Source organism: Lepidochelys olivacea (assembly GCF_965140295.1).
Source record: "Lepidochelys olivacea isolate rLepOli2 genome assembly, chromosome: 15".
Taxonomy (NCBI): Eukaryota; Metazoa; Chordata; order Testudines; family Cheloniidae; genus Lepidochelys; species Lepidochelys olivacea.
In genome coordinates, this window is record NC_140425.1 from 2408732 (window position 1) to 2432971 (window position 24240).

The 24240-nt window shown below is 55.4% G+C and overlaps 2 protein-coding genes across 5 annotated transcripts in view; one reads left to right on the plus strand and one right to left on the minus strand.

Annotated features, from left to right (window-relative positions):
- SEC14L2 (SEC14 like lipid binding 2) overlaps positions 1 to 13856 on the minus strand; it is a 40966-nt gene extending 27110 nt beyond the window's left edge. The window contains exons 1-3 of one of the 3 annotated variants that reach the window (XM_084649070.1): positions 13722 to 13798; positions 10911 to 11074; positions 1163 to 1238 (exon numbers count right to left, since the gene is read on the minus strand). In XM_084649070.1, coding sequence (XP_084505196.1) covers positions 1163 to 1238; positions 10911 to 10988 — 154 coding nt within the window. In that variant the 5' untranslated portion in view covers positions 10989 to 11074; positions 13722 to 13798. Of the gene's footprint in view, positions 1 to 1162; positions 1239 to 10869; positions 11075 to 13721 lie in introns of those variants that run through there. The other 2 variants (XM_084649071.1, XM_084649072.1) reach the window with 2 other exon arrangements.
- Positions 13857 to 17702: 3846 nt separating this feature from the next.
- LOC311531582 (uncharacterized protein) lies at positions 17703 to 23997 on the plus strand. 2 transcript variants are annotated; one of them, XM_084649075.1, is made up of 3 exons: positions 17703 to 17835; positions 22123 to 22675; positions 23343 to 23997. In XM_084649075.1, the coding sequence occupies exons 1-3, from the start codon at positions 17777 to 17779 to the stop codon at positions 23352 to 23354; spliced, it is 624 nt and encodes a 207-aa protein (XP_084505201.1). In that variant the 5' UTR covers positions 17703 to 17776; the 3' UTR covers positions 23355 to 23997. The 2 variants fall into 2 exon arrangements, 1 of the variants encoding a protein (XP_084505201.1); XR_014714245.1 differs by lacking the exon at positions 22123 to 22675 and having other exon boundaries at positions 17710 to 17835.
- The last annotated feature ends 243 nt before the right edge of the window (positions 23998 to 24240 follow it).

Below are 24240 nucleotides of genomic sequence, written 5' to 3' on the forward strand. Positions count from 1 at the left end.
CAAGATAAGGCCCCTTATCCGGCCTGTGATATCGGCCTGATCTGTACCAACCCACCCAGATTCCTGCAGATGGCACAGAGCCATCCAGAATGCACCTGCAGGGGAGGGGAGGGCCAGGCCAGGGAAATAAAAGCTCCTTGACAGGACAGGGCCATCTTCACGCTGCAGAGAGATGTGCACCCTGGCAGCCAAGGCCCTGCTCTTCTCCCACAGGGACAGGCCCTTTCCCTGCCTCCCCATATGGATGCGCTCCCTGCCCATTTGTGACTCAAAGGCAAAGATGTCATGGCTGCCACTGGGATGCTGTTAGTCTTTCTTCCCTGCTTGGCTGTAACTGTGGGGTGTCCCACTGGTGCCCCCAGCTGGGAATCAGACCTGGGGATCCCTCCAGGACTCAGGCCCCATGTGAGAGGAGCAGCAGGGCTGGAAACACTCAGGCCTGGGTGCTCAGGAAGCCATGTGCCCCCACAAGCCAAGTCAGCCCATTCATGCTCCAGACAGAGCAGGCTGGCTCTGCCATGGCCAGGGCCCAGACCTCTCACAGAGCTGAGCTCTTAGCCCTTTCTCCTCTGGGTTCCCTGCTGCAGGGCTGGCTCGAGCCACAGCTAATGCAACCAAGAAACGCGGCTAGCTCCCTGTGCCTGCTCACAGGGTTTGTGTATAACCCAAAACCGCAGCTGCCCCAGACAAAAGAGCAGCTTCTCCCTCCTCTGATCCAGTTCCCACACCTGAACCATCTTCCACTGCACTCAGACGACATCCCAGGGCTGCTTGGAGCCTGGGGTCTGAATCCTACAGCAAAAGCTCATGAGTGCCCCTGTGGTGCTAAGGGATTGCCCCTTCCCCCTCCTCCCCGGGGCTCAGCAAGGGCATTCTCCCCCTCCCCGCCATTCCCTCCTCTTGTGCCCAAGGAGGCATTTCCCCCCTTCCCTGCTCAGTGGTGACACGCCCCACTCCCTCTACTTGACAAACCTAAAACACCCCAGGCAAACTCAGGCCCGTCCATTTTCTTCCTGTCTCACAGGAGTGGGAACAACAAGAAAGCTCTAGCAGTGGCTCAGTGCCTGCGGCTGATCTTGGCTCAAGGGGCTGGGTGCTGGGGGGCAGCTAGGGCTAGCTTGGCTCCACACCGCATCTCCCCCCTCCCTCCAGCCCCCATTACCTCTGAGCCAGCGCAAGAGGAAGTAGTCGTCCTGATGGGGAAGGTAGGGCAGCACATCCTGGAGGTTCTCGCGGAACTGCAGAGAGAAGAGGAGCAGGGACGACATCATGGGCACTTCCCAGTGCAGGACCAGCAAAGCTGGAGGCACCAACTGGGCACTGCAGGGTTTGCAAGCTCAGTGCAGAGGCCAGGACTTCTCACTCAGCCCCTCATGACCCGCCCCGTTCATCCCCAGGTGCTGGGCCCTGAGACTCCCAAGGTTGATCCCACGGCTAGACTTTAGTCAAGGCAGAGGCAAGGAGAAGGTAGACTCCCAAGGGGCACGGTTGCATGCAGCTGCCCAGGAAGTGCCCAGCTGCCAGTCCACAGACAGCCCCATGCCTGCCCTGCCATCTGGCCAAGGCCTCTCACACGCCTGACCTGCTTCCCTCGGCCACCAAGACCAAAGGGCAAAACGACTGCTGAGCAGGTCTACAGCAGGACGTGTCTCCTGCATGGGCCTTGTGCTCCTGGAGCTGGGGGCTACAGAACAGCAAAAGGCCTGAGCCCAATGTTTGAGCCCCAACTGGAGATGCTCAGACTGCAGTGACTTCCAGGGGGGGTGGGAGGTGGGGTGTCTCTCCCTTTCTGCCATCGCTTATGCTGCAGGCAGGGCTGGCTGCAGGCACTGAAGGAGTATTGGGGGGCGGAGGCAGGGTGCTGTCTAATAAGGAGCTCTTCAGCATGGCAGCATACCCAGGCCCCTAGAGATCAGGGCTCCAGGGAAGACGCTGTGGAGTGGAAGAGACCCATTAGGTCTCATCTAGTCCAGCTCTCTGGGCTGGAGACAGAGTTGTTCTCTGTCCAGTCTAGCTGCAGGGTCCCATGGGAGGCATTCCCACCACCTCCCCGGCAGGCCTGTCCACAGCCCCGCAGATCTTGCTGGCAGGGTGTTTCCCTGCTGCTCCTTTCCAAGGCGTCACTCCAAGGGGGCATTCTTCTCCTTCCACCCCACCCCACGCAGCAGCCTATACAGTACAACTGCCTGTGTGGCTGACGTCTTTCAGACAACTGGCATCCCCCTCCTGCCCCCACAAGTTAATATTTCAGTCCTGTGACCCACACCCACCCGAGGTCCTGTGCACTGGGTGTCAGGCTGGGACTCCAGTTGCTTTCAGCTTGGGTCTCTTGTTCGCAAGGGCATTTCAGTGCTTTCATCGATCACGCTCAGCACACAGCTCTGGTTTTCATGCTGCCACTGCCAGATCAAGGCCGTAGTCCTGATCGTCAAAGCCATGAGCCAGTGAGGAGCCAGCTCCATCAAGGACCGTTCCCCAGCAATCGCTCGTGCCAGAAGGGTCACAGCACTTGGGCAGCACAAGGGGGTTGTTACTGCTCCTGGGAATAGCCCTTGCATAAGGGGACTCCCCGGCCAGCATAAGAGATGTGGCGGGCAAAGGGGGCTTGGCCTCAGCCCTGGGGTTCTTGTAATTTTAACTGGGGGCTGCCCAGGCCCAGACCGCCCTGGGAATAGGGGCAGACCAAAGGCAGTTCAAAGGCACAAGCAGGAAGCGAGCAAAGAAGAAGCAGGGCCACTGGTCACTCAGCCCACTGCGCTCCTTAGGAAGTGCTGGCACAGAGCCCAGGCCCCAGGCAGGGGCGAGATGGGGTCTGGTCTGGCTGTGGAACCAAGCTCTCCATGAGATGAGCCTAACCCAGGGTCTGACCGTTCATAGGGGAAGTGTAAGGGATGAAGCCTTCCTGCCCTAGCCAGACTGCCAGTCACCACAACACTCCCCCACCCAGAGCAACGCTTCCCCAAACCACCCCAGAAAGAGCTTCCTGTAGGGGCCAAAGATACCATGAAGTCTACTGGGGACCTCCCTACACCTGGCCAGCTAACCAGCTCAACCCTGGACACGGCTGTGAGGGGAGCCAGGTGGGGTGGTGGAGCACGTCTAATGCCTTGCAGTGCTGGGCGCAGGGCAGCACATCCCACCCCGCGAGAGGGGATGCTTGTCATGCTCAACAAGGCTCCTTCTGGCCAAGTGAGGAACAGCATAGCTGAGCTGGAAGGGAAATGGGGGTCAGTGATACAGGGTAGCCCTGATCTCAGTCTCCCAAAAGGGGAGGCATTAAAGCAATCTTTAGGGGGTCTAAAGAGGTCTCTAGGGTTCCTGAAGGGACCCTTCAGGTACTGGCATAGGGCACAAAGACACATGGATGGCAGCATGTGGGCAATTTGTGTAGGATGCAGCATTTCTCTCCTTGGGTTGGCAGTCCTGTTCTGAATCACAGAGCTGATTCCTGTCCGATATATGGAGAACAAGGGCTTAGTGGCTGGGAATCGCTATGCACGCACCCCCGGCAGGCTGCTGTGCAGTACAACATTGCCACCAGTTTGAGAGGCAGCAGGGGAGCCCCAGCAGGTGCCTTGGTCAATGGCAAACCCAACACGGGGGTGCAAAGGACAGGGGAGGAATCAGTCCCAAATAACAGATATGCGAGTTAAGCCTGAGCCTGCAGATCAGCTGATCCCCCCCCCCCTTCCACGACACACACCGGGGTCAGCCGCACCAGGGCAATGAATAGCATAAATCTCAGAGGGGCACAGCACTCTAGGTCCTTCCCTTCACTTCTTAATGGGGCTGGTTAGATTATTGTGGTCTGAAATTAGGTGTAATTAAATCTGAGATTAATTCCTTTGCCTTGAGAACAGCACCCCGGAGGAGCATTGCGAAGGGAAGATAGGATGAAAGCCCATCAGTAGCTCCGGGAAACAGGAGAGGAGAATTTCTAAAGATCTGTTGTCAATTAATGCTGTGCCCAATCTCTGATTCCTCGAACCAAAGATATTGCACAAAAGAGATTTCAGTTACATGCAACTATGCATCAGATCAGACCCTCTGCAGAGAATATAACACTTCTCAGTTTGCAAAACTTCCCCGACCTTCCCAGTGCTTAAAATCCATCTCTCTCTAATTCGACTGTCCATCTAAAATACCCCCTCCATCCTCACTGATCTCATCCTAGTCTGCCTCTTATAATATAAAAACAAGAGGACCTCCCAAGACATTAAAAGGCAACACAGCTAAAACTGATAGGAGGAAACACTTAAAATGTCTAATTTATCTCTCTGGAGCTCGCTGCCACAAGACATGGGTGAGGTAAAGAGTTTGATAGGGTTTTGAAAAAAGAATAAGGTGTTTATAGTGATTATCAGAAAGAATAAAAATGTGTAAAGGAGATCAACCTTCCTGCTCCAAGATGTAACCGCACACCCATAAATCTGTGGCTAGAAATGGCCCCCAAATGGGCTTGTTATTCTTAAGGTCCACATTTTTGAGACTGTCCCTGATTTTGGGTGTCTGACTTGAGACATGGTTTTCCAAGTGCTGAGCACCCCCAACCTCATTTGAAACCAAGGGAGCTTCAAGCCCCCAGCATCCCTGGAAATTTGGCCTCAGATCTCTCAGCGCCTACAGTCTGGGAGGGAACTTTGGAAAATGTGGCATTATTGTCCCTTATGGAAGGGTTTTGATACCTGCCTCTGAAGTATCTAGTGCTGGCCACTAGTTCAGTGTCCTGGCTCTAGCAGAGGTTCCTTGGGTCTGTTCCAGGCGGGCAACTCCTCCGTCCTGCTACAGCCTGAGTCAAAAAGGCAGAGGAGTCTCCAAATTGCCCCTGACATTAGGACACATGGCAGGTTCCAGCTTCACCTCAAAGGGAGAGATTTGGACATCCCCAGCCTGTCTTTTGGGGTCTTGGTTTGTTTGAAGTTTGTGTCTACACGTTTAAAATCAAATGTAAGCAGTAGCACAAGGTGTTGGCTTGACAACCCTGCAGGCCCTACGTTTAGCCACAGAAGAGGTCAAACAGCCAGCAACAGGATAAATTGCCCCCTTAGAATCATAGAATATCAGAGTTGGAAGGGACCTCTGGAGGACATCTAGCCCTGGTCTACACTAGGACTTTAGGTCGAATTTAGCAGCGTTAAATCGATGTAAACCTGCACCCGTCCACACAATGAAGCCCTTTATTTCGACTTAAAGGGCTCTTAAAATCGATTTCCTTACTCCACCCCAACAAGTGGATTAGCGCTTAAATCGACGTGGCCGGCTCGAATTCGGGGTACTGTGGACACAATTCGATGGTATTGGCCTCCGGGAGCTATCCCGGAGTGCTCCATTATGACCGCTCTGGACAGCACTCTCAACTCAGATGCACTGGCCAGGTAGACAGGAAAAGAACCGCGAACTTTTGAATCTCATTTCCTGTTTGGCCAGCGTGGCAAGCTGCAGGTGACCATGCAGAGCTCATCAGCACAGGTGACCATGATGGAGTCCCAGAATCGCAAAAGAGCTCCAGCATGGACCGAACGGGAGGTACGGGATCTGATCGCTGTTTGGGGAGAGGAATCCGTGCTATCAGAACTCTGTTCCAGTTTTCGAAATGCCAAAACCTTTGTGAAAATCTCCCAGGGCATGAAGGACAGAGGCCATAACAGGGACCCGAAGCAGTGCCGCGTGAAACTGAAGGAGCTGAGGCAAGCCTACCAGAAAACCAGAGAGGCGAACAGCCGCTCTGGGTCAGAGCCCCAAACATGCCGCTTCTATGATGAGCTGCATGCCATTTTAGGGGGTTCAGCCACCACTACCCCAGCCGTGTTGTTTGACTCCTTCAATGGAGATGGAGGCAATACGGAAGCAGGTTTTGGGGACGAAGAAGATGATTATGAGGAGGAGGTTGTAGATAGCTCACAGCAAGCAAGCGGAGAAACCGGTTTTCCCGACAGCCAGGAAGTGTTTCTCACCCTAGACCTGGAGCCAGTACCCCCCAAACCCACCCAAGGCTGCCTCCTGGACCCAGCAGGTGGAGAAGGGACCTCTGGTGAGTGTACCTTTTAAAATACTATACATGGTTTAAAAGCAAGCATGTGAAAGGATTACTTTGCCCTGGCATTTGCGGTTCTCCTAGATGTAGTCCTAAAGCCTTTGCAAAAGGTTTCTGGGGAGGGCAGCCTTATTGCGTCCTTCATGGTAGGACACTTTACCACTCCAGGCCAGTAACACGTACTCGGGAATCATTGTAGAACAAAGCACTGCAGTGTATGTTTGCTGGCATTCAAACAACATCCGTTCTTTATCTCTCTGTGTTATCCTCAGGAGAGTGAGATATCATTCATGGTCACCTGGTTGAAATAGAGTGCTTTTCTTCAGGGGACACTCAGAGGAGCCCATTCCTGCTGGGCTGTTTGCCTGTGGCTAAACAGAAATGTTCCCTGCTGTTAGCCACAGGGAGGGGGGAAGGTTGAGGGGGTAGTCACGCGGTGGGAGGAGGCAAAATGCGACCTTGTAACGAAAGCACATGTGCTATGTATGTAATGTTAACAGCAAGGTTTACCCTGAAAGAGTGTAGCCACTGTTTTATAAAATGTGTCTTTTTAAATACCACTGTCCCTTTTTTTTCTCCACCAGCTGCATGTGTTTCAATGATCACAGGATCTTCTCCTTCCCAGAGGCTAGTGAAGCTTCGAAAGAAAAAAAAACGCACTCGCGATGAAATGTTCTCCGAGCTCATGCTGTCCTCCCACACTGCCAGAGCACAGACGAATGCGTGGAGGCAAATAATGTCAGAGTGCAGGAAAGCACAAAATGACCGGGAGGAGAGGTGGCGGGCTAAAGAGAGTAAGTGGCGGGCTGAAGACAGGGCTGAAGCTCAAATGTGGCGGCAGCGTGATGAGAGGAGGCAGGATTCAATGCTGAGGCTGCTGCAGGACCAAACCAGTATGCTCCAGTATATGGTTGAGCTGTAGCAAAGGCAGCTGGAGCACAGACTGCCACTGCTGCCCCTCTGTAACCAACCGCCCTCCTCCCCAAGTTCCATAGCCTCCACACCCAGACGCCCAAGAACGCGGTGGGGGGGCCTCTGGCCAACCAGCCACTCCACCACAGAGGATTGCCCCAAAAAAAGAAGGCTGTCATTCAATAAATTTTAAAGTTGTAAATTTTTAAAGTGCTGTGCTTAAAGTGCTGTGTGGCATTTTCCTTCCCTCCTCCACCACCCCTCCGGGCTACCTTGGTAATCATCCCCCTATTTGTGTGATGAATGAATAAAGAATGCATAAATGTGAAGCAACAATGACCTTATTGCCTCTGCAAGCGGTGATTGAAGGGAGGAGGGGCGGGTGGTTAGCTTACAGGGAAGTAGAGTGAACCAAGGGGCGGGGGGTTTCATCAAGGAGAAACAAACAGAACTTTCACACCGTAGCCTGGCCAGTCATGAAACTGGTTTTCAAAGCTTCTCTGATGCGTACCGCGCCCTCCTGTGCTCTTCTAACCGCCCTGGTGTCTGGCTGCGCGTAACCAGCAGCCAGGCGATTTGCCTCAACCTCCCACCCCGCCATAAACGTCTCCCCCTTACTCTCACAGATATTGTGGAGCACACAGCAAGCAGTAATAACAGTGGGAATATTGGTTTCGCTGAGGTCTAAGCGAGTCAGTAAACTGCGCCAGCGCGCTTTTAAACGTCCAAATGCACATTCTACCACCATTCTGCACTTGCTCAGCCTGTAGTTGAGCAGCTCCTGACTACTGTCCAGGCTGCCTGTGTACGGCTTCATAAGCCATGGCATTAAGGGGTAGGCTGGGTCCCCAAGGATACATATAGGCATTTCAACATCCCCAACAGTTATTTTCTGGTCTGGGAAGAAAGTCCCTTCCTGCAGCTTTTGAAACAGACCAGAGTTCCTGAAGATGCGAGCATCATGCACCTTTCCCGGCCATCGCACGTTGATGTTGGTGAAATGTCCCTTGTGATCCACCAGAGCTTGCAGCACTATTGAAAAGTACCCCTTGCGGTTTATGTACTCGGCGGCTTGGTGCTCCGGTGCCAAGATAGGGATATGGGTTCCGTCTATGGCTCCACCACAGTTAGGGAATCCCATTGCAGCAAAGCCATCCACTATGACCTGCACATTTCCCAGGGTCACTACCCTTGATATCAGCAGATCTTTGATTGCGTGGGCTACTTGCATCACAGCAGCCCCCACAGTAGATTTGCCCACTCCAAATTGATTCCCAACTGACCAGTAGCTGTCTGGCGTTGCAAGCTTCCACAGGGCTATCGCCACTCGCTTCTCAACTGTGAGGGCTGCTCTCATCTTGGTATTCATGCGCCTCAGGGCAGGGGAAAGCAAGTCACAAAGTTCCATGAAAGTGCCCTTACGCATGCGAAAGTTTCGCAGCCACTGGGAATCGTCCCAGACCTGCAACACTATGCTGTCCCACCAGTCTGTGCTTGTTTCCCAAGCCCAGAATCGGCGTTCCACAGCATGAACCTGCCCCATTAGCACCATGATGCATGCATTGTCAGGGCCCATGCTTTCAGAGAAATCTGTGTCCATGTCCTGATCACTCACGTGACTGCGCTGACGTCGCCTCCTCGCCCGGTATCGCTTTGCCAGGTTCTGGTGCTGCATATACTGCTGGATAATGCGTGTGGTGTTTCGTGTGCTCCTAATTGCCGAAGTGAGCTGAGCGGCCTCCATGCTTGCCTTGGTATGGCGTCCGCACAGAAAAAAGGCGCGGAACGATTGTCTGCCGTTGCTCTGACGGAGGGAGGGGCGACTGACGACACGGATTACAGGGTTGGCTTCAGGGAGCTAAAATCAACAAAGGGGGTGCCTGTACATCAAGGAGTATTTCAGGCAGGACTTCATGGAGGGTTCCAATAAGAAATGGTGCACCTAAGTTATTGTCCTTATTGGAACAAGAAGGTTAGCCTGGCCTCTGATTGATACATGGCTAGATTTACCTCGCTGCACCTTCTCTGTGAGTGACTGCAGTGTGATCTAGAAGAATGAGTCCCCTAGACAGGGGAGGGGGGGAAGCAAATGAGTACAAAACAAATCTGGTCTATTTCTTGTTTTGATCCACTCCATCTCTCTTTTACATCTTTGGCTGCCCAGGCGCTCCCAGCCGACGTGGCCAGGAGCACCTCGGACATGACGATGACGGCTACCAGTCGTACTGTACCGTCTGCTGCCACAAGGCAAGGGGTTGCTGCTACTGTGGAGCAATGCCGTACCGCGTCTGCCAGCACCCAGGAGACATAGGTATGCCGTGGTATGGCGTCTGCACAGGTAACTCAGGGAAAAAAGGCGCGAAATGATTGTCTGCCCTTGCTTTCACGGAGGGAGGGAGGGAACGGGGGCCTGACGATATGTACCCAGAACCACCCGCGACAATGTTTTAGCCCCATCAGGCATTGGGATCTCAACCCAGAATTCCAATGGGCAGCGGAGACTGCGGGAACTGTGGGATAGCTACCCACAGTGCAACGCTCCGGAAGTCGACTCTAGCCTCGGTACCGTGGAAGCGCTCCGCCGAGTTAATGCACTTAGAGCATTTTCTGTGGGGACACACACACTCGAATATATAAAACCGATTTCTAAAAAACCGACTTCTATAAATTCGACCTTATTCCATAGTGTAGACATACCCTTAGTCCAACCCCCTGCCCAGAGCAGGACCAATCCCATCTAAATCATCCCAGCCAGGGCTTTGTCAAGCCTGACCTTAAAAACCTCTAAGGAAGGAAATTCCACCACCTCCCTAGGCAACGCATTCCAGTGTTTCACCACCCTCTTAGTGAAAAAGTTTTTCCTAATATCCAATCTAAACCTCCCCCACTGCAACTTGACACCATTACTCCTTGTCCTGTCATCTGCTATCACTGAGAATAGTCTAGATCCATCCTCTTTGGATCCACCTTTCAGGTAGTTAAAAGCAGCTATCAAATCCCCCCTCATTCTTCTCTTCCATAGACCAAACAATCCCAGTTCCCTCAGCCTCTCCTCATAAGTCATGTGTTCCAGACCCCTAATCATTTTTGTTGCCCTCCACTGGACTCTCTCCAATTTATCCACATCCTTCTTGTAGTGTGGGGCCCAAAACTGGACACAGTACTCCAGATGAGGCCTCACCAATGTTGAATAGAGGGGAACGATCATGTCCCTCGATCTTCTGGCAATGCCCCTACTTATACATCCCAAAATGCCATTGGCCTTCTTCGCAACAAGGGCACACTGTTGACTCATATCCAGCTTCTCGTTCACTGTAACCCCTAGGTCCTTTTCTGCAGAACTGCTGCCGAGCCATTCAGTCCCTAGTCTGTAGCGGTGCATTGGATTCTTCCGTCCTAAGTGCAGGACTCTGCGCTTGTCCTTGTTGAACCTCATCAGATTTCTTTTGCCCCAATCCTCCAATTTATCTAGGTCCCTCTGTATCCTATCCCTACCCTCCAGCATATCTACCTCTCCTTCCAGTTTCCTCCCCTTCCCCCTCACTACTATGCAAATGTGCCAGGAATTCACCTCTTGGTGTGAGGGACTGTTCAGTCTCTTGCCCAGGCACAGACATGCCAAACCCACAAAAAAAACCTGCCAAAATTGGGCTTATTTTTGGCTTAATTGGCTTGTGAGTTGCTTGTTGACTAGTAGCTTGTTGCTTCTTCTTTTTTTTTTTTTGATCAGCTCCCAGCAAGCAGGGGCAAGGGTGGGAGAGTCAGGGTTGCACAGGAGGCCCACCACTGTCCCCAACTGCACGCCATGGGGATCTAATCACATAGAGTGTTGGGGTTTTTAGGGATTGGCTTTCTGGGGGCTTGTTTTGAAACGGGATTAGCTTGATTTTTGGCTTATTGTGAAAATCAGGGTGGTTATTTACCGCATGAAAGTTGGCAACTGTGGCCAGGCAGTCCTTCATACCTCTGCTGAGGCTGAATCATTCTGGGTTTCATGTGGACACTTGTCCGCTGGAAACCAGGCTGCAACCCACCGATGCATTTCACAGGGGGCCCTGCGCGGCCGTCAGACAACAGTGGCTCTCAATTGTTAATGAGCTGGGATCTTGGGATCCATGTTCCATGATCCTTTAAAGGAAGATACACGTCGTTGTTTGGGATGATGCAACAGATCATCAAAACCAACTGAACTGCATCCAGAAATAAATCAGTGTGCAATCGGATTCTCCCCTGCCCTGCCCCTCGTGAGATCACTGACACGTGTGAAAGAGGGCTGGGGGGGGTGAAATGCTGCCCAGAAACTTTGCACAGGAGTCAATGGCCATGCAAGGTACAAGAATCAGGCTCCCGAGTCTAACACCAGAAACCTTTCCTATGCCAGCCATCATAGCCCTGTGAAATCTGTGGAGCTGAGACTTCCTCTGATGAATGCAGATTTCAATGGGGAAGGTAGCCATCTTTGAATGCTGTTTCAGGGTGACTTTCAGGTGATCTTTAGGGCAGCTATGAATGTAGTTCTACACTAAGTTACTGTCACTTGGATTTGTTTACTTTCTAGACAGATAGGAGGACCTGCTTGTGTACATGATGATTAGTTGCGATCCTTCCCTCACTCCCACACAAACACACCACAGAAAGCTCCTGGGATGTCCCACTCTTAACCCATGGCCTCCCTCTCCCTTGAATGCCAGGAAGTGGGGTGAGGGAGAGGTTTCTCTGCCAGCCACCATCCCTCATTTTCTTTTTATTTTAACTTGAAAGTTCCATTGAAACTGACAGGAGGAGTCACGAAAACCAGCTGAGAAGAATGCAAAATAGAACTGTTGATAGCACACGGCACTTCTAGGGCTGCCAAGGTTCCCCAAGCACTAATGAATACCCGCCAGAGAAGTAGGGAAATAGAATTGTCCCTATTTTAGAGCTGGGGAAACTGAGGCACAAAGGTTAAGTCACTTGCCATAGTCCACGCAGGTAGAGCTAGGAACAGACTCCAAATCTCCCAGGACCCACTTGCACACCTTATCTACAAGGTTATTCTTTATCCTTTAGAGGAACAGATTTAAATCCCTATAGCATATGCGCTCTTCAAATGCAGTGGGGGCTGGTTCTCCACCGCCTGGTGCCATCATTAGCACCTATGCCCAGAGCATGTAAAAATGGTACTTCCCGCTCATGCTGCACACCTGGCTCAAGGCAGTGGGGTCCACAGGAAGGGGCGCAGAGGAGCACACTGGGGGTGGGTGCAGTTTGCCTTCATGCACAAATCCCTGCCTGTACATACACTGAAGTAGGTGCTATACGACAAAGCCACGTTTTGCTCCCCCAGACTGACAAACGCCCATTCAAAGCCGACAGCTCTTGCCTCCGAACACACTGGGGAAGAGGTTCTCCCAGCCCAGCTGAGCAAACTCCCTTGCTCCCTACAGGGAGCTCTGAGCCAGTGGTTGCCACCAGCAACGCTCAGGCTTCCCAGGTATTTGTAATAGTGGCGGGGGGCTGTATGTAAGTATGGATCCAAGAATGCTGGATTGCAGAACAGGGGCCTTTTCCTTTAGCACCCCCTCAGCCCTCTCTCCCCTTCCTGAGGCCAGTACAGATGGGTCCGAGTTAGCATCAAAGGAAGAGCAGTTTCACAAAAGGCCCCCACAGGGGCATGTTGGGACAGAGACTAGGAAAGAGCAAGTGTGTGCAGAAGGGCAAGGGGAAGAAAGATGGGAAGCAGGGATGAAAGGCTCACAGGAGGCAGGAAAGGCTCACGGTTTACAAGGAGGGGAACAGAGAGGGGGCAAAGAAGCAACCATGTGAGTTAAGCCACTTCTTCCTGGCTGGCCTTGCAAGAGGTGCTATGACATGGGGAAGGAGCACAGGCTGTGGAGGGGCTCAGAGCTACTCCAGCCCAAACCTTTCTCTCCAGGAGCTGCACGGAGCAAGACCTTAGGCTTCGCTGTGCAAAGGCCCAGGCACAGGGAGGAATCGGCACTGCGGGAACGGTGCGGGCTGCGGGGAAGCTCCCAGCCGCTCCGTGAAGGAGGCGCCCTGGGGAGCAGGGTGCTGGTACCTTGGGCAGCGACCCCGTCGCTCTGCGCTCTCATTCAGAAGCTGCTTAAGGAACAACTGCTGAGCAGTCAGCCCGCGGCCGTGAGCCTTTTCCGCTAGACACAGGCCAGGGTACTCCCTCGCGCCCAGCCCCCTCTGCTAGCCGCCAGGCAACCAGGTGCCCGCCTAGGGCCCAGCAGCGTCCCCGTCCCTGCTCCGGGCCCATCTCGGGGTACGGGGGGGCCCTGCTCCTACTCACCCGGAGAGCTTCCTCTGCCCCGGCTGCGCAGGCTGGAGGGAGCTTACCAGGGGCTCGGCGGCCCCCAGCCCGACCACGCTCCCGGAGCGGGTCCCTCGGCCAGGGCAGCCGGGGCTGCACTCACTGCCCCGGAGCCTCCCGCGCGAGTCAGCTCCCGCCGCCGGCCTGGGCTGCTCCGGGCACCCGACTCCCCCGGGGCTGGGGCCGAGGAGCGGGAGGGTCCTGCGGAAGCTGGGCGCAGGGAGATCCGAAGTCTCGCTTACGGCCTGCGGGCGAGGCCAGGCAAACAGCCTCGGGGCAGAGCGGCGCTGTCTCCAGGCCCTTGCGCCGCTCGGAGACCCCTGCTCCGGCCTCGGTGCTTGTACAGCGCCCAGCACCGGGATCCCCGCGTCTCGAAGGCGCGGCGCCCGCGGGGAAGACCGACACCGCCCCGGCGGGAGGAAGTGACCGGCGTTGCCGAGAAGAGGGACCAGATCTCACCTTGGCTAACGCCTCCGCCTGCGCGGGGCTCAGGTCTCCCACCCGGCCACTCATGGCCCCGCCGGCGCCGGTCCGCGGCCGCAGCCTCCTGCGCCCCGGCAGCCCGGTCCCGAGCGGAGCCTCCTGCGCCAGGCTGCGAGCCCCACCCCTTAAAGGGGCCGCTCCCCGCCGCCCGCCGGGAGCGCGCAGGCGGCCGGGCTGGGCCGGTTTTGCGGGCAGGAGAGAGGGCAGTGTAGCCGCAGAGGCGTTGGGCAGCCGCCCTTGTGCGTGGCTGGCACGGTCGGGTAAGTCCCCTGCCCCTTGACGACCCGCGATAATAGACGTAACTTCTGTGCCTCTGGCCTTGGACTCTTGCTCTGTTGCCCAGTTTGCCCTCTCGGTCTCTGACTCTGCCCTGCCTGGGCACAGCTGCTGCCAAAAGCTTTGATGGTCCCTGCAGGAGTGTGTTTGCACTGAGAAGAGGTGGCAGATTTTGATGCCAAGTTTTGGTTTTGTTCCTTTGGATCAAAATTATGAATTCACCCAGAGATCCCCCAGTGTCTGCGCCACCAACACACAGGACATGCCCCACTCCCCAGACACAGCTGCCTTTGAAAACCTTTGTCCCAGGCCAGAGTTCTCCCCCTCCCCTTTGTCGTTTTTATTTTGCAGGCACACTGTTCCCTTGCAGTCTCCAGTCAAAGAACCCAAGGAACAGGAGGTCTCTCAGCAGCCCCTGAGCCGTGCTGAGCACCCACAGCTCCCACTGACTCCAGGCCAGGTTCCTTCAGGGTCGGGCACTAGGGTCCTGACCCTTGGTTGGCGGCTGAGCTAAAGTCCGTGCAGCTTAGAGGAGGGGGAGAAGAGAAAAGCAGCCCTATGCCACATTCCTGCCTGAGTCTGAGGCCCTCCAGGGAGCAGGGCAGCCCCTGGCACAAGCTAGAGCAACCAGGGGGCTGCTCTAACTTGTGCTTAGCTGCAGTGGTACCCAAAGCCCCATTCTAGAAGCCAAGAAGAGTGCAGAGGGCACTTCCACCATTGTAGGTTGTGACTGCTCTCTATGGCAGGAGCTGTCTTCTTTGTTATTGCTCTGTACAGCACCTGACACAATGGGGTTCCTTGACTGGGGTTTCCAGGCGCTACAAATAGTTAAAAATATCAAAACACCCTCTCCCACAGTTATGCCCTGTGCTGGAAGCTGCAAGTTCTGAGCCATTCATCTGGCTCTGCAGTAGTCAGGCCGGGGGTGACTGGCTATGCAGCTTCTTTACTCCTGCAGAACTGGGGTACGTGGGCTACAGTGAAGGCCAGAATCAGGGTCTAGGTCCTTCTGTAGCTATCAAGCAGCTTCTAGACTCAGACCCCAAGTGCTAGAGAGGCCATTTCCAGGCACCGGGGAGCAGGGTTGGGGTGTCCATGGCAGAGACACCAGAACTGCATCTAGCCTGGCAATCATCAAAAATTCCTGCACCATTGAGCTAGAGCCGGTGCAGCTGCCCAATGGACACACTAATGTGGACTGAACCCAGGTGTTTTAGCCCCATGGTATCTAACCTGGTACCAGCTTTTATTGTTTGTATTACGGTAGCACCTAGAAACCCTTATCACAGACCAGACCTCCATTATGCTAGGCCTGGTGCAGCTCCTTCCATAGTCTTCTCCCACCTTTAGCTTCTTACCTGCTGCCCCCACACCCAGATGTGTGGAACAGATTCCCACTTCAAAGCAACCCCTCCCTTCCCCACTTCAAATCTTGCCTGGAAGCCCTACTTCACCCAGGAATGCTTCAGATGTTGATGTTTGTGCTAATAACCTCCCCACGGCCTCCTGTCCCCGAACAGCTGTCTCCTGTCAGGTCTTGGCGTGTCTCATCTGTGTTTGTCTGATCTCTCCAAGCTCCCAGTTTACCTTCGGCCACAAGCAGGGTTGTCATCAGTTCAAGGATGGCACTTAATGGCTTACAGGAGGTGAGGGTATCACAGCACTATCAAAAGTATTAATATTTATAAGGGAGCAGAGAACTAGGATCCCCGCCTCCTGGGTTCAATTCCCAGTGGCTCACAGAGTCACTGTGTGACCTGGAGCAAGTCACGTAGAATCCAGGCCTTGGTTTCCCTATTCATTTCTAGTATGGGAGGCTCATGGTAGAGCTGGCTGAAAAGTGCAAGAGCATTTCTGCAGATGTTTTTTCAAAAAATGTGGCACTTTCCATTTTAATTTTTTTCTGACCTCTTGATGAGTGGGATCGAGAGGCTCAGCTGCGGTGCTGGCTGGAGTTGGGGTGGCCAAGGCCATGGCTGAGGGGTGTTTGGCTAGAGCAGGGGGTGAGGGTCCCAGTTTGGGGGGCCCAGATGGAGTGAGATAAGTGGCGCATTAACCCTCATCCTAACCTAACCCTAATGTGATTCCCTTACCCCGTATCCAGAAAGAGCCCTGTTCCCCAGCCACAGGCCTCTGAGGTCACCGTCTGTACCCAGAGTGACCCTGCCCCCCTCCCCAGGCCTCTGTGAGCTCACTGCTACGCCCCTGTACCCAGAGTGACCCTGCCCCCCTCCCCCAGGCCCCTGTACCCAGAGGGACCCTGTCCCCCTCCCCCAGGCCTCTGTGAGCTCGCTGCTACACCCCTGTACCCAGAGTGACCCTGCCCCCCTCCCCAGGCCTCTGTGAGCTCACTGCTACGCCCCTGTACCCAGAGTGACCCTGCCCCCCTCCCCAGGCCTCTGTGAGCTCGCTGCTACACCCCTGTACCCAGAGTGACCCTGCCCCCCTCCCCAGGCCTCTGTGAGCTCGCTGCTACACCCCTGTACCCAGAGTGACCCTGCCCCCCTCCCCAGGCCCCTGTACCCAGAGTGACCCTGCCCCTCTCCCCCAGGCCTCTGTGAGCTCACTGCTACGCCCCTGTAACCAAAGTGACCCTGCCCCCCTCCTCCAGGCCTCTGTGAGCTCGCTGCTACACCCCTGTACCCAGAGTGACCCTGCCCCCCTCCCCCAGGCCCCTGTACCCAGAGTGACCCTGCCCCCCTCCCCATGCCTCTGTGAGCTCAGTGCTACACCAGGGAGCAGGATCGGGGCGCGGGGGCTGGCCTCACTCCGCCCAGCACTCCTGTCGGGGTGGCAGGAGCACCAGGCAGGTCGTGCGGGGCAGGGCCCCGGGCAGGGCCCCGGGCTGGACCCCACTCCCCGGACTCTATTTCCGGGGAAGCTACTCTGTTACCCTTATGCGGCCCAGCGGCTCTAACAGGAGCTGATGCTGTTAATGGATACTGGCCCCTGCCATGTGACCGGGACATGGGCTACAAGCAAGTTCGGTGCCCACTGGATTCCCCTTCGGAAGAGCTACTGCATCCACCCCGCGGCTCTATGTCCCAACCACCCAGAAGATCCATCCTATGACAGGAACACATGCGATTAACCAACGCCAAGGAGGAGAATAGCTCTGAGAACGCCCAGAATGCGGCTGCCAGGTCCTGTGTTGGCAACATTGCACAGCCACTAACAATGGGAAACGGCAGCAGCAAATCCAGGCCCCACATGGTGCATCAGCCTCAACGGCCAAACAGGCCCCTGCAGACAGACGAGAGAAGCAGTCTTTCCATTGGGAAGCCATGGAGGTTCACAGATGGGAACTGTTTTCCAATGTCCCATCAAGAGGCAGCTCAGTTTTCTCATCTGTCAGGGGATGTAGTCGTCTCTTGTGTGTGTTTGCAGCTGTGGGGCTAGGCTGAGGTTAGGATTTAGTTGCATTTGATTTAAAAAAAGAAAACAAAGCTGGAACTGTAGCCATTGGCATGAGTGGATAGTTTCCCTGCCCTGGAACAGGTCCCACCTCCTAGGTCTGCTCCTTAGTAATAGGAAAGGGCAAATCTGACAGAGACGTCTGAACTGGCTGGAAGGGAAACAGATCCAATCTCCTGCAAAAGAGGCACTTCTGCGCTGCAGCTACTTGGTTCTCCCAAATGTAAAGGGCCGCCCCCAGAAAGGCATTCTGGGAAAAAGAGTGGACCTAAGAGAGCGAGCCAACAGTGAGGTGCTAGCAGGAACCAGGGAGCTCTCCAGGAAGGGGTCGTTTCTCTCTTATGCTGATTGTTGCTCTGTCACTGTGGGTGCAACCTCTTGTCACCTCAAGCTACGGCAGGTGAGTGGAGCGAGAACACACGATTCGTCTTTCACCAGAGCTTCTGGGAATCAGCCACTGAAGATGGTGCAGCTCCACGGGGTACCCTGGAGCAAAGCTTTGCCTTTGGCCGCCCCTTGGAGCCAGCGGAGGGCTGGGGTAACCCATCCAGGCTTCTAGTCCTGTTTCCTCTGGGTTCTCTGTTGAGTGACTGTTTCCCGTTATTGATGTGGAGGGGGGTGGGGGTCTGCAGGTATAGACTGCAGGGGTTGGCTTATTATTTCCTCTTTGACTATTCTAATCATTCAGGGCGGCGGCAGGGTAAGCAAGGATGGTCACCGGTGTCATGGGCAAAGGGCAAGCAGCACCCCCATTCACTCTCTGGGCCACCTCCTCAGGTGTCAGCCTTGAGCCTTTTCCTCTCCTGGGGCAGAATCCTGCCGTTCTCCCGCACCTGGGCTACAGCACCCTGTGTGTTACCATGCTGACTGAGTGCAGCACCTGCGGTTCTTCCCTGCAGGAGTCTGACCGGGGTGAACAGTGACCCCACAGCTGGCTTAAACCAAACTACGGTTGTTTTAACAGTAGGAATAAAGCATTTAGAGAACAATGCTTTTAAAGCAGTCCACAGGCATGGCTTATCCTATCCTCCTGGTGACCTAGACCGGAGTGGGCAAACTACGGCCCGGGAGCCACATCCAGGGGCATCCAGACATTTTAATCTGGCCCTCGAGCTCCCGCCAGGGAGCAGGGTCCAGGGCTTGCCCCGCACTGGTGCTCCAGGCAGGGAGCAGGGTCAGGGGCTTTCCCCACTCTGCGCAGCTCCCGGAAGTAGCAGCATGTCCCCCCTCTGGCTCCTATGGGTATGGGGCAGCCGGGGGCTCTGCACACTGCTGCTGCCCCAACTACTGCCCCTGTAGCTCCCATTGGCCAGGAACCATGGCCAATGGGAGCTGCGGGGCGGCACCTGCAGAGAGAGCAGTGTGCAGAGCCACCTGGTCACGCCTCCGTGTAGGAGCCAGACGGGGGACATGCCGCTGCTTCTGGGAGGTGCTTGAGGTAAGCAACGCCTGGAGCCTGCACCCCTGATTCCCTCCCACCCCCCAACCCCATGCGCAAGCCCTGATCCCCCTCCCGCCCTCCAAACCCCTCAGTCCCAGCCCGGAGCACCCTCCTGCTCCCCAAACCTTCAGCCTCACCCCACAGCCCGCACCCCCAGACAGAGCCCTCACACAACCCCCGCACCCACCCCTCTGCCCCTGTCCGGAGCCCCCTCCCGCACCCTGAACTCTTCATTTCTGGCCCCAGGGCCTGCACCCCCAGCCGGAGCCCTCACCTCCTCCCACATCCCAACCCCAAATTTCGTGAGCATTCATGGCCCGCCATACAGTTTCCATACCCAGATGTGGCCCTCAGGCCAAAAAGTTTGCCTACCCCTGACGTAGACAGACCTGGCTTCTTCATGCCTGTGTCTCAGACTGGTTCCCCCCTCTCTTAACAGGGTTCCCTTTTAAACAGCTATAGCCCTTTTGTTCTTCTGTGTTCCCAAGCTCTGGCCCTTCTGATCCTGCAGGCTCTGCAGCAGGTTGAACCAGACTCCTCCGAGCCACTGGCCCTGCCACTGTTCCTTACCACCCCTCATGTATTTGCCAAGGGGGTGCCTCATCTTGAGCCAGTCTTTCCCTTCCCCCTTGTTTTTCCTTACAGCCTCCTATAAAACGACACCAATACGTTCCTGTAGTGACATCCCAGGAGCCAGCCCAACATACTGCATGCATCAGTTGTTAGAGAACAGCTCCAGTTCTGCCACAGTCTCATCCGCGAAGCGGCGAGAATCACGCTGCATGGAGGCGGGAAGGTGCCGTGGGATGGGCTCGCTGCAGGCCCTGAGCTGGCAGCGTGAGTTGGGATTAGGAGGTTTGGGGAAGGCCTTCCACGTGCACTGATGTGGCTTGGGTTAGGGTGTAGCCTCACAGCTTATTGCACCTGGCCCACCCAGGGATGTTATGTGGGTGCCCAGGCAATGCCCACACAGTGTTAATCAAGATGGGGAGAAACTCTTACTGGACCAGCGAGGAAACCAATTGTGGGATCAGGGACCCAGCTCTTTCCCTGGTGCCTGTTGTGAGTAGGTAGGGAGAGGCCGTGTCTAGATACAGGTCAAGGGCTGGCTGTTTCTGGCCCATCCCTCAGCCTGGGCACACTCGCAGGGCTGCCAGGTGTCTGGTTTCCAACCGGAACACCTGGTCGAAAAGGGACCCTAGCGGCTCCGGTCAGCACTATTGACTGGGCTGTTAAAAGTCCAGTTGGTGGTGCAGCGGGGTTGGCAAGCTCTCTGCTCGGCCCCACATGGTTTCCAGGAAGCAGCTGACACCCTCCAGCTCCTAGGTGGAAGGGCAGCCATGGGGGTTCCATGTGCTGCCCCTGCCCTGAGCACCAGCTCCGCAGCTCCCATTGGCCAGGAATTGCGGCCAATGGAACTGCAGTGGTGACACCTGTGGGTGGGGGCAGCACGCGGACCCACCTGGCCGCCCCTCCACCTAGGAGCCACAGGGACATGTTGCCACTTCCCCAGAGCCCACACCCTCAACACCCTCCCACACCTCAACCCCCACCCCATCCCAGAGCCCCCTCCTGCACCCAGAATCCCTCATTTCTGGCCCCACCCTGGAGTCCGCATCCCCAGCCCAGAGCCTGTACCCTCTCCTGCACCCCAACCCTCTGCCCCAGCCCAGAGCCCCCTCCCACACTCCAAAACCCTGGCCCCTCCCCCCACCCGGAGCCCCCTCCTGCACCCCAAAATCCTCATCCCTGGCCCCACCCCAGAGCCCACACCCCCAGTTGAGGCCCACACCCCCTCCTGCATCCCAAACCCCTGCCCCAGCCTGGTGAAAATGAACGAGTCAGCAAGGGTGAGGGAGAGTGAGCAACAGAGGGAGGGGGCGGGGCCTCAGAGAAGGGGTGGGGCGGGTCTCTGGGCAGGGGGGTGGCGAAAGGGTATTCAATTTTCTGCTCTTAGAAAGTTGGGAATCCTACACGCTGGGCGCTCCATTGCTCGTGGGCAGGGCACTGGCGGGGTGACTGTGAGCAGCGGCATGTGCTGGCTCCTGCAGAGTGTGCTGTCAATAACCAAATCACAGACGTGGCCCTGGCCCCGCTCGTGTCCCTGAGGCTGGGCTCCTCCTTGGCCTCTTCCCCGTGAGTCTTCTAGGCTGAGCGTCTGCACGCTGCCCCCATAGAGTGCAGCACAGGGGGAAGAGGGTCAAACCAACTTCACGCCACATTTGTGCCTTTGGATTATGAGCTGGCTGGGGGCTGGCAGGGTCATTGGTGTAGATGAGCAGCTGCAGAAGTGCCCCGATTTACAGTCGCTTCATGATGGCTCCCTAGGAACCCCCTCAGGGGCACACTATGGCCCTCACCCCTCATGCCCTCAGTACATCCAGGGGAATTCTGTCCCAGCCTCTCATCGCACAGGTCTGGCCCTCTATGCTGCTGGAGTGGCTATGGGGTGCCCTGGCTTACTCTGGGTGTGGAGCGCCAGCCTCAGGACAGGCCCAGAGTGATGTGAACTGGAGCTGTGCTGCCAAATAGTATTGGAAGGCATTTGGGAGAGCTAGCTCCCTCCGGTTGGGCAGCTGCCGAGTTTGCAGGCGCAGCCTGGCTTTGTCTCTTCTGTTCACCTGCGGACATGGAGAAACATAGCAGAGGATTAATGGAGTGAAAATTTTCTGTGGCTCCAGCCCAGACACGGATAAATCCCCTATCAAATTCCATCTGAGCTTTGCCTCCATCAGGAGAATTGGGTGCTTTGGCCCAAATTCTGTCTCTCCGTTCCTGCACTTGGCTAAGGGATGAAGGAGGAAGAGAGGCAAAGGACCAGCTTGCACCTCCTGAATGCTCCATTCAGCCAGAGGTCTTCCCAGCCCGCAGTGCACAGTATCTTAGGGCTTGGCTACACTTGCGAGTTACAGCGCAATAAAGGAGGCCCGGGTGCCCTAGCTCACTACCGTCCACACTGGCAAGGCACGTAGAGCGCTCGGACTCCGTGGCTAGAGCACTCCTGGTGATCCACCTTGGCGAGTGGAATAACGTTTGCTGCGCCCCCGCTGGAGTGCCACGGCGCCAGTGTGGACGCCCTGGTCTGTTAGTGCGCTCAGATCGACCTCCAGACGTGTCCCACAATGCCTGTGCTAGCCACTCTGGTCATCACTCTGACCTCTACTGGCCTGCCCTCAGGTGACCACCCGTTAGACCCACCCTTTAAATTCTCTGGGAATTTTGAAAATCCCCTTCCTGTTTGCTCAGCCAGGCGTGGAGTGCTCTCAGCGCATCTGTCCAGGTGACCATGCCGCCGCGCGCCAGACGATCCCGAGTAAGGAGCAAATGCGAGGTGCTGGACCTCATCAGTGTTTGGGGGGAGGAAGCTGTCCAGTCCCAGCTGCGCTCCAGCTGCAGGAATTACAATACATTCGGTCAGCTATCAAGGGACATGATGGAAAGGGGTCATGACCGGGACGCAGTGCAGCGCAGGGTTAAAGTGAAGGAGTGGCAGGATGCCTTCTGCAAAGCCCGCGAGGCAAACCGCTGCTCCGGTGCTGCCCCCGCAACCTGCTGTTTCTACAAAGAGCTGGACGCGATACTTGGGGCCGACCCCACCTCCACTCTGAAGACCACCATGGACACTTCAGAGCCCAGTTCAACAAGGCAGGAGGAGGAGGAAAGTGGGAGCGAGGGTGCTGAGGCGGAGGAAGACACCCCGGAATCCCTAGATGCATGCAGCCAAGAGCTGTTCTCAAGCCAGGAGGAGGGTCGCAGCGGTCAGTGCCTGGGGAAGGACAAACACCAGAGGAGGTGCCCAGTAAGCGGCTTTTATTTTGGGAAGGAAGTTATTCGGTGCAGGCTCTTGGGGCAAGGAGGGTTAGGGCTGCATGCATGCCTAGATGCGGAATAAGGCGTTGATGTGCTCTCTCACATCGCGGTAATCGGCCTCAGTGATCTCTTCAAAGGTCTCATCCAGAGCTTGGGCAATGCGCTTGTGCAGGTTTCTCGGGAGAGCCACTGTGGTCCTTGTCCCAGTCAGGCTAACATGTCCGCACCACCGTGCCGTGAGGGGCGGAGGGACCATTGTTGCACACAGGCAAGCTGCATATGGGCCAGGGCGGAATCCGCATAGCAGCAGAAGACCCTCCCTTGCTTCCCAGGTCACCCTCAGCAGCGAGATCTCTTCCAGGCCGAACTCCTGTGGAAAATGAGGGGACAGTGTTCAGTATAGGGCCCCCCTGCCACTGTTGGCTCTCCCTAAGGCACAGAAACCCAGAGGACAGTACGGCCATGAAACAATCAGTCATACTTGATCCTGTGCTTACTCACCATTTTGGGGCTCCCGTGGGTTATGTGCGCTCGCTTTGGGATCGGCAAATTATGCTATTGTGTAGACTGTGCTTGCCCTTAAGTAGGGGGGAATCATTGCTCTGTCTGGTGTGAACAATGCTGCCTCTGTTAAGTGTTGCATTTTGCCTTTACAGATGCAACCTTGAGATCTCAGCCGTCCATGTTATCACCAGCCGAAAGACTCCAAAGAATCAGAAAGAGGCCATGTAGAAACAAGGAAGACATGTTACATGAAGTAATGCAGCATTCAAGTAATGAAAATCAAAAAGTGCAGGAGTGGTGGGACAGTGAAAGGAGGATCCGCCAGCAGAATGAGGGGCGCCGGCACAAAAGCACAGTGCTCTGGCAGCAAAGCACGGAGCAGCTGATAAGCATAATGGAGCGCCAAGCGGACTCGATCCAGGCGCTCGTAGCCATGCAGGCGGAGCACTACCGTGCCTGACCCCCCCCCCCACAGCGCTTGTCCAAAACTTTCCCTTGTGCTCCCATGTCACCTCCAACCCACTTTCCCCAACATCTGGGTTCTGACCGCCACCAGCTGCCTCCAACACCTGTAGCTTCACCACCCAGCCCTGAAAACGACGACCCTGACCCACTGCACTCAGCCCCCCTCAACATGCCTTATAGCCATCCTGAAGTGCAGCGCTCATTGCACAGCACTCCAGACAGGAAGGCTGAGTGTGATAACGACATACACAAATCTGTGATTGGACCCCCCACGCCACCCTCTTGCCCTTTCTGTTTCCCAAGCAGTTGTGTTTCTTTTCAATAAATGAATTTTATTTTCAATACTTGGATTTTTTGGCTTTGAAAACATTCTTTATTACTGCATAAAGTAAAAGATACCTCAGCCCAGGAAAGAAACAGGCACTGCAAGTCAGCGTAGCAAACATAGATTCCTACTAACATTGGAACCACTGCACTTCACTCCCGTGCAGGGCACCAGACATTACTGGTGGCTTTCAGCCTCAAATTGCTCCCTCGAGGCATCCCTAATCCTTGCAGCCGCACGCTGGGCCCCTCTAATAGCCC

Bases quoted from the DNA above. Each gene is read 5' to 3' on its own strand.
- LOC311531582 (XM_084649075.1), top strand. From the start codon at position 17,777: ATGCTGATTGTTGCTCTGTCACTGTGGGTGCAACCTCTTGTCACCTCA. The intron at 17,836-22,122 runs GTGAGTGGAGCG...CTGTTTGCTCAG, and splicing joins GTCACCTCAAGCTACGGCAG to CCAGGCGTGGAGTGCTCTCA.